Source organism: Fusarium coffeatum, assembly GCF_003316985.1.
Source record: "Fusarium coffeatum strain FIESC_28 chromosome Unknown BRIP53273_contig_463, whole genome shotgun sequence".
Lineage (NCBI taxonomy): Eukaryota > Fungi > Ascomycota > Sordariomycetes > Hypocreales > Nectriaceae > Fusarium > Fusarium coffeatum.
Window position 1 is genome coordinate 10418 of NW_022158252.1, and position 12463 is coordinate 22880.

A 12463-nucleotide genomic window follows, 5' to 3' on the forward strand; every position below is an offset into this window, starting at 1 on the left:
ATGGGTAAATCATGTCGGTATTCATCTCCTGATGACGATCCTGTTAGCTGATGGTTATACTGCATAGCGCAATACGGCGTTATCCTTGACGCCGGTTCCTCTGGAACCCGAGTGTATGTTTACAAATGGAAGAACCATGCCAAAGCCGTCAAGGGGGCATCCGCTGTTGAGCTCAAGTCTCTCCCCAAGATTAAGCTCAAGGAAAACAAAAAGATACATCCTGGTGTCTCTAGCTTTGCCGAAAACCCGTCTCAGATTGGACCCGACCATCTACAACAACTGATCGACATTGCCCTCGATGAAGTACCAGATAGCAAGATATCCGAGACGCCTGTGTACCTTATGGCGACGGCTGGTATGCGCCTACTACCCAAACCCCAGCAATCTGCACTTCTAAAGTCGATGTGCACTTACTTACAAACGACTACGAAATTCATCCTTCCCGATTGCGATGCTCATATACAAGTCATTTCCGGAGAAACAGAGGGTTTATACGGCTGGATTGCAGCAAATTATCTGCTGGGTGGTTTCGATCATCCTGAGGAACACGACCACGGCAAAAATCACCACACATACGGTTTCCTGGATATGGGTGGCGCATCCGCACAGATTGCCTTTGCCCCGAACGCTACCGAATCTGCAAAACATGCCGATGACCTGAAGCTGGTGCGCATGCGAACGCTTGATGGATCCCCTGCTGAGTACAAAGTTTTCACCGCGACCTGGCTCGGGTTTGGTGCCAATCAAGCTCGCAGCCGTTACGTAGAACGTCTACAGGAACACTACAACACTGACGCTACCCATGAACTACCTGACCCTTGTATGCCCAATGGCTTGCGAACCACTCTCGATGGCGAACTTGTCCAAGGGACATCCGACAAGACTATATTGGCTGGCACAGGAAAGTTTGACGAATGCTTGACTGTGACGTATCCTCTTCTGGGCAAGGATAAACCTTGTGAAGATCAGCCATGTCTTGTCAACGGCCAGCATGTGCCTGGCATCGACTTTGATATCAACCATTTTGTTGGGGTTTCTGAATATTGGCATACAACACATGGCGTTTTTGGAAAGAAGCATAAAGCATACGACTTGGCAACGTATCAGAACAACGTCATGGAATATTGCAGTCGCAATTGGTCGGACATTGAGAGCGATCTGGACAAACGCAAGAAATCGCCCGAGAAGAAGGCAGAAGAGGCGCGTTTGGCCTGCTTCAAGGCGTCGTGGCTCATCAACATGCTCTACGATGGCATTGGCATTCCCCGAGTTGGACTTGAAGGAGGGGCATCCAACGACACGGCAAAGGATGAGGGAGAGAAGTCGTTCAACGACCCTTTCAAACCTGTGGACACTATTGATGGTATCGAACTGAGTTGGACATTGGGTAAAATCGTCCTCTACGCCGCTGGACAGGTTCCTCCTTCGAGCTCCGAACTACCTGTTGGCTTTGGTAGCAACGTCGAAAAGGGAGTAGCGGAAGACTTTCAGCACGCCGGCTCCTCGCCTATTTCTCCTCATACCGGGATAGATGATGACGATGACAATGATCTGGAAGATATTCTCAAGAAGCCCGGAAAGTCCACCGGTGGTGTCATAGCCTTCATTGTCATACTGTTACTCGCAGCTTATTTCCTCCGTAAACCTGAGCGGAGGAGGAAAGTATTTGGTATGGTAAACCGTCGCAGACGCTCGGGGAAACAAGGACGTGGCTCCTCCTTGGTCAGCAAAATTTTCGGTCGTCGGTCTGGGCCATCATATGAAAGAGTTATGGAGGAGGGTGACTTTGCCGATTTTGAGCTGGGTGAGGTCGACTCGGATGATAACGACCCATCGGATAGCAGTAGTAATGGATCACGAAAGGGGCGAACATCGGGTCTGGCAGCGCACAGTCTTTCTGCAGGCCGCGCTGACGAGCTTACTCGGCCGCCTTCAGCAATGGACCGTGCTGGGCTCGTGGTGCGAACAGAAAGTCGAGAACGTCTATCGCCTTCGTTGTTGAGCGCTGGTCGAAAGAGTCGCAACGGGAGCCCAACGCGTGCCAAGAGCCCTTTCATGACACCTGTGCAGGAAGATTAATAGCCCTTTGATGGATGGGGCCTTGGCTGGGCTGCTTCGATGCAATGACTGCATACTGGAGAGGGGACTGTTTCGAATTATCATTGGCGTTTAGGGGACTTGGCAAAGCTGGTGCAGCAGGATTATTTTGGCGTTCAAAAGAACGCATATACCACGAAACATCTGATAAGCGTTGTGAAAATGTGTCTGATGTCGATATTGTAAGACAGGCGGTACGATTAGAGTGCTTTGAATATTGTACCCGTATTTAGTTTACTCAGAGGTGCAGCAGAAGTTATTTACAGTGTTCGTTTTGAGATATTTCATATATTCGCTTGGCTTGCAATCGATGGCAGTCTCTCGCAGTTGCTCTAAACATGACGCCCGCATACCTTTGGCTCCAAAAACCCAATCACCAATATCATCACAACCGACCACACATAAGCCCTTTGCGCAGATGTCTCTAGATTACGCAGCGATTCCCTTCTCATCTTCCACTGCTCGCCTATCGCAAAGCGGACATAGACTAATCTGACTGTTTCTCGAGAAAACTAGGATCTGCTCGGACTCTTGACTCGAACTTGCGCCACCAGTTCTCGAAGGCCTTAAGCGGCACGACCTCTACACCACCGGGTCCTGCGGTACCGCTAAAGCTTGACAGGAAGTTGAAAGCATTTTGAATGATACGCTGCGCCAAAATAGCAGTACTAGGCTGGCTGCTTGATGAGTTCCCAGATTTGCTGGCAGCAAGTTCCTGCAACCGCTGGCCGACGGACTCCTCGGGCTCAACCGATACTCCAATCACCAGTTCACTGGCTTCACCTCCACCACTGACCTTGAACATGGCACTCTCTTTTCCTGGGCCGATGCCGCCGAGGAAGCGAAAATTGGGTGTGCCGCCTGCTTGAGCAGCAGCAGCGACGTCGGCAGCGGTGGCGAGATAAATTGCTGCGGCAGTATTCGGCGGCAGTGTGATGCCGGGTAGCATGAATACGACGATATGAGAAAATGGTTTTGAAGTAGGTAGAGCATAGAGTAATGAGGTAGGGGAGGGGGTTGAAGAAGGCTCCGTGATTAATGATTGGCCAGCGGGGACAATACCGAATAGTGGACTCGACATGATGAATGTTTGTTATTTAGAGAGAATTTCCAGCTGTGATGCGAATGATTTGATTTGATTTGATTTCCCTGGTAGTCTTCTTAGTCTTGGTCGCGGTGAGCTTCCATATAACAGGCGTTGGTGTTGAGTTTGTTAGCCTTTGTCGATTCTTTTGTTGGTGGTGTGAAACGATTGGTGGACGTTTCGAGGTGAATCTAGAAGGAAGTGGAATAGGACCCTAATAAAATCCATAATCCACCCTGGTCAACAGTGACCTCATACCCAAGTCCACTAATAGGCACAGATGTAGGGTAAGGTCAGGAATATTCAACCATTATTGAGTTTCCCAATCGGACACTTCAAAAACTCCCTGTGTTACCGCAGGTATGTTAGTGGGTAGTGTATCTGTATACAGTGATACTCTAGAAGAAATGGGACGTTTATATGTTCTATAGAAATTTTACTTTTATATGGGTATCTTTGACATGTAAGTGACCCTTGACTTGACCAGGCTACTTACTAACTTAACTTACTTACTTAGCTCACACTCACCGAGATCGAACGTAGAGCATTCAACCCGTGGAAGCAGAAATTCAACGTCACCCAGAATAATTCATCTACAGTTTATAAAAAGACGACTACTATATCAGCAATTATCGGCTCGTAAAGAGGCTCAGCTTAGCAGAGTTGAGACATATTCTGCCTCATAGTCTGACTACTGAAGGATAATACAACAAAAGCCCGCAAATTTTCCAGCCTTATATACATCCTCGACGTTGATTACCGCAATCGGCGATAACCTTGTCATACACAGGGAAGCTTGACACTTGCTCCTATCAGCAAGACGAAACTGGAACGGGACTCCCAGTCATAGCCTGTTGATCAAGATGGCGAAAACGAGCATCGATCTTATCGATGAAGTCGATATGTACGAATCCAAGCCCATGTTTTTCTGAGGTGCAATAGTAGCTCACACATCAAGGTTTCCTTATGCCGAGACAGACTCTGCTGCCTTCAAAAGCATGAAAGCAGGTCTGTACACTCTAACATGGGAAGATAGTCAGGGGATATATCCTATTGGCTACGTTCTGGATCGCGTTGTCAAAGAACTCCATCGAGTACCTGAGGATGTCAGAGGAAAAATGGTATGCGACGAAGCAGAAAGAACTGTCGCGCTGTTTCAGGAGCCAACGGAAGAGGAGCGTACTCGCCGTGTCGCGGCCCTGGCTGATTATTGGCGTCAGAAGGGAACGTTCCCCCTTCTCCGTGGTTGGCGGAACGAGCTGTGGCCGGTTTATGGACGAACCGGGGAGCTTCTGTTCAGCATGGAGCGAGCAGCAATGGGCCTGATCGGTACAATGCGCTACGGCGTCCACATGGTCGCCTATGTCAAGGATGACACTGCACCTTACGGAGTCCGTCTTTGGGTACCTACACGCGCTCGGAACAAGTCAACTTTCCCCGGCATGCTAGATAACACTGTGGCGGGCGGTTTAATGACAGGGGAGGACCCGTTCGAATGTGTTATCCGAGAGGCCGATGAAGAGGCTAGTCTTCCTGAAAGCACTGTCCGCCAGAATGCCAAATTTGTTGGCAACGTCACATACATCTATATCACAGACGAAGGGCAGGTCGGCGAGGGTGGCTTTATTTACCCTGAGTGCCAATGGGTCTATCATCTCGAGCTCTCCAACGATGTCATCCCTCAACCAAAAGACGGCGAAGCTGAAAGGTTCGACCTGTGCGATGTCGATCAAGTCAAAACAGACCTTGCTGGGGGACGCTTCAAACCGAACTGCGCCCTTGTCACGCTTGACTTTTTCATTCGCCATGGCATCCTTACTGACGAAAACGAGCCCGAGATCGAACAGATTAAACGGAGAGTGCGCCGCGATATTCCGTTTCCAGGTCCGCATCAGAGCAACTGGCGTCCACTATGAGTCTGAAACTGGAGAGATCGAGGCACTTTAAAATTTGTTGGACGCAAGACGGTGGTTTTGGTTCGGGTATCATTGACATGTCCTAGATCTAGCGGGGATGCAGAAGCCCGCGGTGGCGTTGATGAGCTACGGCCTAGATAAATGTATCATGTGCGCTTCGCTTTATTTCTTAACAAGAAGGTAGACATTGTCGACGCGCAGAGGAGTCAACTTCTTGACAGGGCCCTGGAGGGACATGAGGAGACCGCCGAAGGATACGTAGGCGTTGCTGTAGGTCAAGATCAGTCAGCACATTCAGCTCGTAGTATGGCGTAGGTAGGTATCTTGATATCGGGATGTGAACGCACATAGTGTTTCCGTCGTATGTCTCTTCGAACTTGTAAATCTTGCCGTGGCACACGTAGTCGTAGAGGTCGGCAATCGTGGCTGGCGCATCACCGCCTTTGCCGACGTCCCGCCAGCCCTTTTCTTCCTCCTTACTTCCATCGAGAGACAGCGTTGTGGTCAGAACAACGTGCAGAGAGTCGGAAACAGCACAGGGAAAGAGCTCGATGTTGATATCGAGCGTCATGACGGTTTGTGAGTCGCTCGACGTGCACGAGATGCGTGCGACACGGTCATACTTGGACTGATCGTACTCGGTCACGGTGAAAGACTCCTCAAAGAGGGTGGCATCTCCGCTGGCCATTTTGACAGATTTAGACTGTAAGAAAGGAGGAGGTTGCGCAAATGTTTCTAGCTCTTGGTGGAAAAGAGATAGCCAGCGAGCGTGAAATTCAGCAGCAGCTATTAGTTAGATAGTAAGGTAGTTGCCGTTGGTTTGTCGCGAGCATGGAAGAGAAAATGTTTGGATACCTACGGCCCGGAAAAAGTTGGTGGGGTTAAATGGAATTGGTGGGTCCCTGCCACACACAGGTCTTCCATATGTTAGTAGGTACCCAATGTACTAGTCTACCTAGTCTACTGTGCAAGCTCCAACATCTTGAATATTTCCTCTACTTTTTCAGATACTCACAAAATTGAGAGAAAGATAACATGTCGTTTCGAAAGCGTAATGTTGTCATTGGGGCCCCAGGAGCTTCCTCGCCCATTCCTCGACAGGAGAGGTCTCTTTCTCTAGGAACAAGACCGTCACCATTGGATGGTCGATTGACGACATCTACAGGCACACAATCCTTGGACCAACTCTTGTCGGGCCACGCCGGAATGCCCATGGGAACTTCTCTACTGATCGAAGAGACTGGAACAACAGATTTCGGGGGTGTGCTGTTGCGATACTACGCTGCTGAAGGGCTTGTGCAGGGACACCAAGTACATCTTTTAGGTTTTGGTGATGCTTGGAGGAGAGAACTTCCTGGGCTTGGCAACCCTGAGAGCTCTAAGAAGACTAAATCGACTGCATCCTCTGAAGACAAGATGAAAATCGCTTGGCGTTATGAGACACTTGGACAACGAAACATTCCTGCTAGAGGTATAGCCCCCCACGATTCTACACACCTTCTCTAAGTCAGTGCTAACGAGCCTGTCCAGATACTCAAGGATCAGCAAACCCTACCCAGACACCAAACACCTTTTGTCATGGTTTCGACCTGACCAAGCGTCTTGAGAACAGTGCTATCAAGGGTCACTTACATGCGATGCCAGTAGAAGGCCCCTTGGCTTCTCCCACACATACACCATTCCAGAAGTTTGTCACCGAGGTCACTTCCAAGATTAAAAACTCACCCCCATCCACCATTCATCGGATTGTTGTGCCCAGTCTTCTCTCGCCTACACTTTACAACTCTGCCGCCAGTCAACCTAGAGAGATCCTCAAGTTTCTTCATGGTTTGAGGGCACTCCTGCGCCAGTTTCCAGCTCAAGTCACAGCTTTTGTAACGATTCCAGTCACACTGTTTCCACGTTCGACAGGATTGACTCGATGGGTGGAGCTTTTATCTGACGGGGTTCTTGAATTAATTCCTTTGCAACATCAAGGTCCAGTTGTTCGGGAACCTGGCAGTGAGGATAAGGGACAGGGACTTCTCCGTGCCCACAGCTTACCGGTATTCCACGAGAAGGGCGGCGGACTGGAGGGTACCTGGAACCGAGAGAACCTCTCTTTCAAGCTAAGCAGTTCCAACGGGCTGGTAATAACACCCTTCAGTCTTCCACCGATTGGCGACGACGAAGAGCCGACCAAAGCAGCCAAACCGAACGAGCCCAAGAAGGAGACACTGGACTTTTAGGACAACAATGAAACAGCTATCTCCTGTTCTGTCCAATTGCAGTTCAGTCTGCTTTGGACTGGGGGTCCATAATGTCTTGTTCGTGACCTAGGAAAGCAGTGGAAGATCCTCTCTTCTCTTCTCTTATCTTATCACCTCCCTCAGCTTGGCCCCACCTGACTAAAATTTTCAACACTCATAAAGGCTCCAAGCTCCAAACCTTTCCTCTCTTTTTTCTTCTGATCAACAACAACCATCTAAAAGGTAAGCTAACAATCTTCATTCTCTTATTATCCCGCCTCCCATTTTGGACACAATGATTATAAACCTATTAATCTGTCAATCCCCTGATTTTCTGTGACGACACACAATAAAATTACGAAGACGACTTATGATGTTCCTTCTGTTGCCTCAATTTGACTTGCAAACTCAAGTTTGAGCGTTTGCTAACTCGCATTCTCTCTAGATCCTATGGCTTCTTCGGAGTCTCCTTCAGTTCGGATATCCAAGATCGCTGGACGATATCTCGTCTTCGACTCTGAAGCCGTTGGCTTCTTGCGTCGGAGCCAGAACATCAATGGTAGTCTCACTGGAACGGCGCCTCAGCAACCAACTCAGAATATTTTTCTTGGTTTGCCCATCGAACTCCGCCCGGAAGAAGTTGAAGCGCTGTTACAGAAGAAGGTGGCTTATCTAGTAGACGACGTAGCTGCTCATCAAGCCGTGCTCCAGAATCCCAGTACGGAAGCAAGAAGGCTGTATCTTGATTCGCTTAAAACAAGAAAGCAGACAGCTCAACACGTTTTTGCTGAAAAGAATGCCAAGAGGGCTGCCGAATCGGCTGAAAAGCATAAGAAGACTCGCCAGCGTGCACCCCCTAGCAATACAGACGAGGGTGCTATCTCTGCAAGTGACACGCCTGAACCGAATATACATCAACAGGAATCTGCTATCAAAACAATGGGCGTCACCCCAACGTCCAGTGGACCTTTAATTTCATCCGAGGCTGAACGAATTTATCGAGCCACTAACCCAGCACAAGGTCCACTGTGTGGTTTCCTTCTCACTTCTGGTTACTATATGACACCCGGCCTACGGTTTGGTGCTAAGTACAGCGTTTATCCTGGCGATCCTCTCCGATTCCACGCTCATTTCATGGCAAACCAATACGAGTGGGATGAAGAGATCCCCGTGTTGGATATCGTAGCAGGAGGCCGACTCGCTACAGCTGTGAAGAAGGCGTACCTCATCGGAGCACAGCAGCCACAGATGACTGAGTCGGCTCATGATCAAAAGATGAGAACCTTTAGTATTGAATGGGCAGCTATGTAAAATGTTATAATATACTAAATGCTGAGACAACGTGTCCTAAACAGATGGTCGCTTCATCTGCGACTGAAAACTCCACGATTGTGATACAAATATGCTAGCAACTCAAGAATGACCAGGAATCTCATATCTGCTAAGTAGCAGAAAGGTTGTCCCACGGTAGCTCAGGGTGCCAAAATCAAGTAGCCTAATACTAGTCTAAGCTCACACAAAACGACTAAATAATTCCATCTCGTATGTCCTCAGCAGGCATGTCGTAAGTATGTGTAAATGCCTAAGGAACAAATACACGACTGAAGCTGACGACCTCGCGACGACAGCAAACGCACTTATCAAAGTTGTTCATAGCAAGAGAGACGCGACAATCATCGCAGAGACTCAGACAGCGACAAGGCCAGACAATGATTGTTCTGGGTGAGCTTTGACATACCACGCATTGTGGTCCTCCGCTACCGAGCCCCGATCCTCCGTCCTCCCACGACGTCTCTGCATATCGTGCTGCCGAAGCCTGCCGTCGTGACAACAATAGCTGTTCCAAGAGACGCTCCTCTTCATCCAAGTCTAATTTGTTACGACGGCTCGGTTGTGCAAGGTCAGCTTTCGGCTGCAGTAGACTGGATCCCGGTGCTGTGAGGACGCGAGTGCGTTGTAGTTGCTCCATTCGCTTGTATTTGGCCCGTGTCATGATGCCATCGCTTTGAAGATGGGCGGCCAATGTCAAGGCCTCCTCGCGCTCTTCAGGATTCGTGGGGTGAAGAAGACGTGCTAGGTCGGATATCTGCATGGGAGTGTCCTGAAAAGGGGTGCTCTCATGGGTCATTTGAGGAGATCGCTGGGTGGGTGTTCGTTGACCATCGTCATTCCCATCATCCGATTCCCAATTCTGATAGTCATCAATTCCATCGCCAGTCGTCGACAGTGAGATCACGCTTGTGGTATCAAAGTCGTCGTCCGAAAGTGGCTCGAAATCACCGCTTGTATCAGTGGAACCCCACCATCCGTTCTTGACCCAGTATTTATACAACTCTTTGTCAAAACTCTCCTCGTCCTGAACACTGCGTATACGCCTGAATTCCGCCTCTATGTCAGACGAAGTCTCCCTCGGGATGGATCCGTCGCTATATAAAGATGGACCACCAGGTAGCGTTTGGCCCAGGGCTGAGGCTTTGTTTTTGCTCTTTGCTTTGGTTTCCGTGCTTTTTCGGTGCTGCGCGAGCCATAGGAGCCAGGCGGGCTGATATCTAATTCGAAGGACCGCAAGACACCATAGTAGCGATTTGGCGCCAATCCTTGCAACAAGCTTGTTGATGCTCAGCAGAAAGTCAAGCGCCATGAGCCAGCGCGAACTCCTTTCAGACGCCCCGATGCCCGCGCGGAGGTTGCGCTCACCGCGACCTTTTGGAATCTTCTGAGCAGCGCGTTCGCGGGCGTATCCATTGGAAGCAATTGTTGGCCCTCCCTTTACTGGAATCAGACCGATCGCGCCGATCTGATCATATCGTGAATCGGGCAAGCCACCAACAATTAGCTTCCTTTGCAGTTCTTCAGCCTCTTTGAAACGCTCCTCTTCCAGCCAGGTGCGTCGTTTGAGACTGACTCCTTTATCCTCATTCAAATAAACAGCTTCACTGGCCATAGTTATGGCACCGAATCCGGTGCGAAGTAAAGCCGTGTAGAAGTCCATTTCTCGAGTGATTCGGATTGACGAGAGGGAGACGTTCGCTTGCATATTTTCATGAGCATGAATCAGACGTTGATGAAAAGACATGGATGCCATATCCGACGTCGAAGGCGGGGATAAAGTCGAAAGCAACAAAGCCAGTCCATATATAAGCAGGCATACGCCGATGCCGAATAGAACAAGAACATGGGGTACGAAACCAATAATGCAAACGGTCGGAAATCGTAGCAGGCTCTGGGAAGATGGATGATCGAGATCAAAGGATATAGCTGCCCACACAATGCTAGCCATGAAGCAGAGACCCCAAAACCCAGTGCTAATCAAACGATACTTGGCTTGCAAGTTGAAGACCCCCAGAACGTGGCTCGTGATATGCGTCATCGAGGATAGGAAGGCCACAAGCAGCACCTCCGGTGAGGTGTTCACCCTCTTCAGCACCATGGATCGAGTCAAAGCTATAGCGTTCCCGAGTCCAGACGCTGAAGTGCCTATTGAAGTAGTCTTGGTAAATAAGTTCCAGCCAAGCTGATTGCTGATAGCAGCGTCGGCCTCGGCGAAAGCGAGCGATTGTTCAAAAAGGGTCATGCCTGTCTCAGGAGCTACTGGACGACCCTGCACAGCACACGAGACAGTCTCGAGGAACTGGCTCAGACATAATGTTCCGAACAAAGGCCAGAGAAGAGACAGGGATCCAGCTAAATTACGAGCAGAGCCAGATGCATCCGAAGGTATCATACGCACAGCCATGCAAGACTCCTCATCGGAAGCGGAGAACAGTAGGACAGAGCACAGGGAATTAAGGAAAGGATTATTGTGCGCGAACATGAGATCGGAGCTCTTACTCGCGTTGCCCCATCGTAATTCGGCAAAATCGGATGAGGTCTGACATTGAATGGATTGAAGCAACTGGCGCGCCTGGATGACAAGCAAAGCGATGGGAACAGCGCGCAGCAACAGTCTCGTCGGCCATCGGAGTCGCAGTCGCCGGCGAGTAGCAGCGAATATATGTGTTCGGTTCAAGATGACGGCCATGGCAATGCAGCATAAAGCCCACTTGCTTGTGGCATAGCCAAAGACACTGCCCAAACTACGGACACTGTCGACAGGCACACGTCCTCCCATGGGCAGGGTGGTCGCTGTATCAGTGCCGGCTGTCTCTAACCCACCGGTCCCCAAGACAGGTTCCATGATGTTTTGTATAGTTGGACCAGCCTCGGCAAGTATGGCGCTAGCACCAGCTGCCGCTGGCAAGTAACTTGAAGTATCTGTGTTTGAAGTCGTTTCGAGGTGATCGGGGAGGGATATCAACGAGCCGAGCCTTTTGACAAATCGCGGACCAGCCCGAGCAAGGTCATCTAATATAGGTGCATAGCGTGTCCAGGCCGCAGGAATGTACCACGAACCAAGCACGCTTGTCGTATTCCCAGCTGTGCTTGTAAAGGCCGTAAGGGGGGATGCTGCAGATATGACTTCTTTGGACATGGCCTCAGGGGCACTCTGAGTTCACATAAAGTGACTGTATTCCCGTCCGTTGTGATGCTCAAGTTTGGTTTGACTCTATCGAACGCGAAATCGTCGGAGGCGACAGAGAAGGAAACGTGAAGGTCAAAGACGTGGGTCGCACGAGTCGGATGGTGAGTTTTACTACAATGGCGAGTTGCTGCCGATTTTGGTCGAGGACATTGTGGTAAAGCGCCCCGTCACTAATGGTGGTTTGTAGGTCTGACCGTGATGTTGATGCGACAAGACATCAGGCACTGTCGTTGCTACTTACTAGTAGGTATCGATAGCGGATGGAAGGCTTCTATGTTGACCTCAACAGGAGATACGTAGGTGCAGTCAAGTTAAAGGTGGAGTCAGGCCTTGGTCTTGCGGAGTAGGAACTGGCTAGCTGGTCGAGACTTGCATGAGCAAGGTGACTAGATGATTTTGTCTTCTGTGAAAACCTGGCGGAGTAAAAGACAGGGTAACCTAGCACGGCTATGGACCTTACGAGCGTTAGCGCGCTTTGGAGGACCCACTGCACCGTTCATATCGGCCTCATCATGGGCACAGTGTCGTTTCGACGCAAAGAAGTACCTTCCTCAGTCTTGGAGTGGAGTCGTGCAACAGACCCCGGTAATAACGGAAAGTGGGGGGGGGGGGGGGG

General features: G+C 49.8%; 7 protein-coding genes across 7 annotated transcripts; 4 read left to right on the forward strand and 3 right to left on the reverse strand.

Annotated features, from left to right (window-relative positions):
* On the forward strand, positions 1-2079 carry FIESC28_11685 (uncharacterized protein; the record flags this gene model as incomplete). The annotated part of the gene is made up of 2 exons (XM_031165802.1): positions 1-13; positions 68-2079. The coding sequence occupies 2 exons, from the start codon at positions 1-3 to the stop codon at positions 2077-2079; spliced, it is 2025 nt and encodes a 674-aa protein (XP_031010134.1).
* Positions 2080-2584: 505 nt separating this feature from the next.
* Positions 2585-3178, reverse strand: FIESC28_11686 (uncharacterized protein; the record flags this gene model as incomplete). The annotated part of the gene is made up of 1 exon (XM_031165803.1): positions 2585-3178. The coding sequence occupies one exon, from the start codon at positions 3176-3178 to the stop codon at positions 2585-2587; it is 594 nt and encodes a 197-aa protein (XP_031010135.1).
* Positions 3179-4044: 866 nt separating this feature from the next.
* FIESC28_11687 (uncharacterized protein) lies at positions 4045-5097 on the forward strand (the record flags this gene model as incomplete). Its single annotated transcript, XM_031165804.1, has 2 exons — positions 4045-4085; positions 4140-5097. The coding sequence occupies 2 exons, from the start codon at positions 4045-4047 to the stop codon at positions 5095-5097; spliced, it is 999 nt and encodes a 332-aa protein (XP_031010136.1).
* Positions 5098-5259: 162 nt separating this feature from the next.
* On the reverse strand, positions 5260-5785 carry FIESC28_11688 (uncharacterized protein; the record flags this gene model as incomplete). Its single annotated transcript, XM_031165805.1, has 2 exons — positions 5260-5365; positions 5445-5785. 2 exons carry the CDS (start codon positions 5783-5785, stop codon positions 5260-5262), a joined length of 447 nt encoding a protein of 148 aa, XP_031010137.1.
* A 347-nt stretch (positions 5786-6132) lies between these two features.
* Positions 6133-7325, forward strand: FIESC28_11689 (uncharacterized protein; the record flags this gene model as incomplete). Its single annotated transcript, XM_031165806.1, has 2 exons — positions 6133-6568; positions 6628-7325. 2 exons carry the CDS (start codon positions 6133-6135, stop codon positions 7323-7325), a joined length of 1134 nt encoding a protein of 377 aa, XP_031010138.1.
* Positions 7326-7775: 450 nt separating this feature from the next.
* On the forward strand, positions 7776-8636 carry FIESC28_11690 (uncharacterized protein; the record flags this gene model as incomplete). Its single annotated transcript, XM_031165807.1, has 1 exon — positions 7776-8636. The coding sequence occupies one exon, from the start codon at positions 7776-7778 to the stop codon at positions 8634-8636; it is 861 nt and encodes a 286-aa protein (XP_031010139.1).
* Positions 8637-8907: 271 nt separating this feature from the next.
* On the reverse strand, positions 8908-11796 carry FIESC28_11691 (uncharacterized protein; the record flags this gene model as incomplete). Its single annotated transcript, XM_031165808.1, has 1 exon — positions 8908-11796. One exon carries the CDS (start codon positions 11794-11796, stop codon positions 8908-8910), a length of 2889 nt encoding a protein of 962 aa, XP_031010140.1.
* Between the last annotated feature and the right edge of the window lie 667 nt (positions 11797-12463).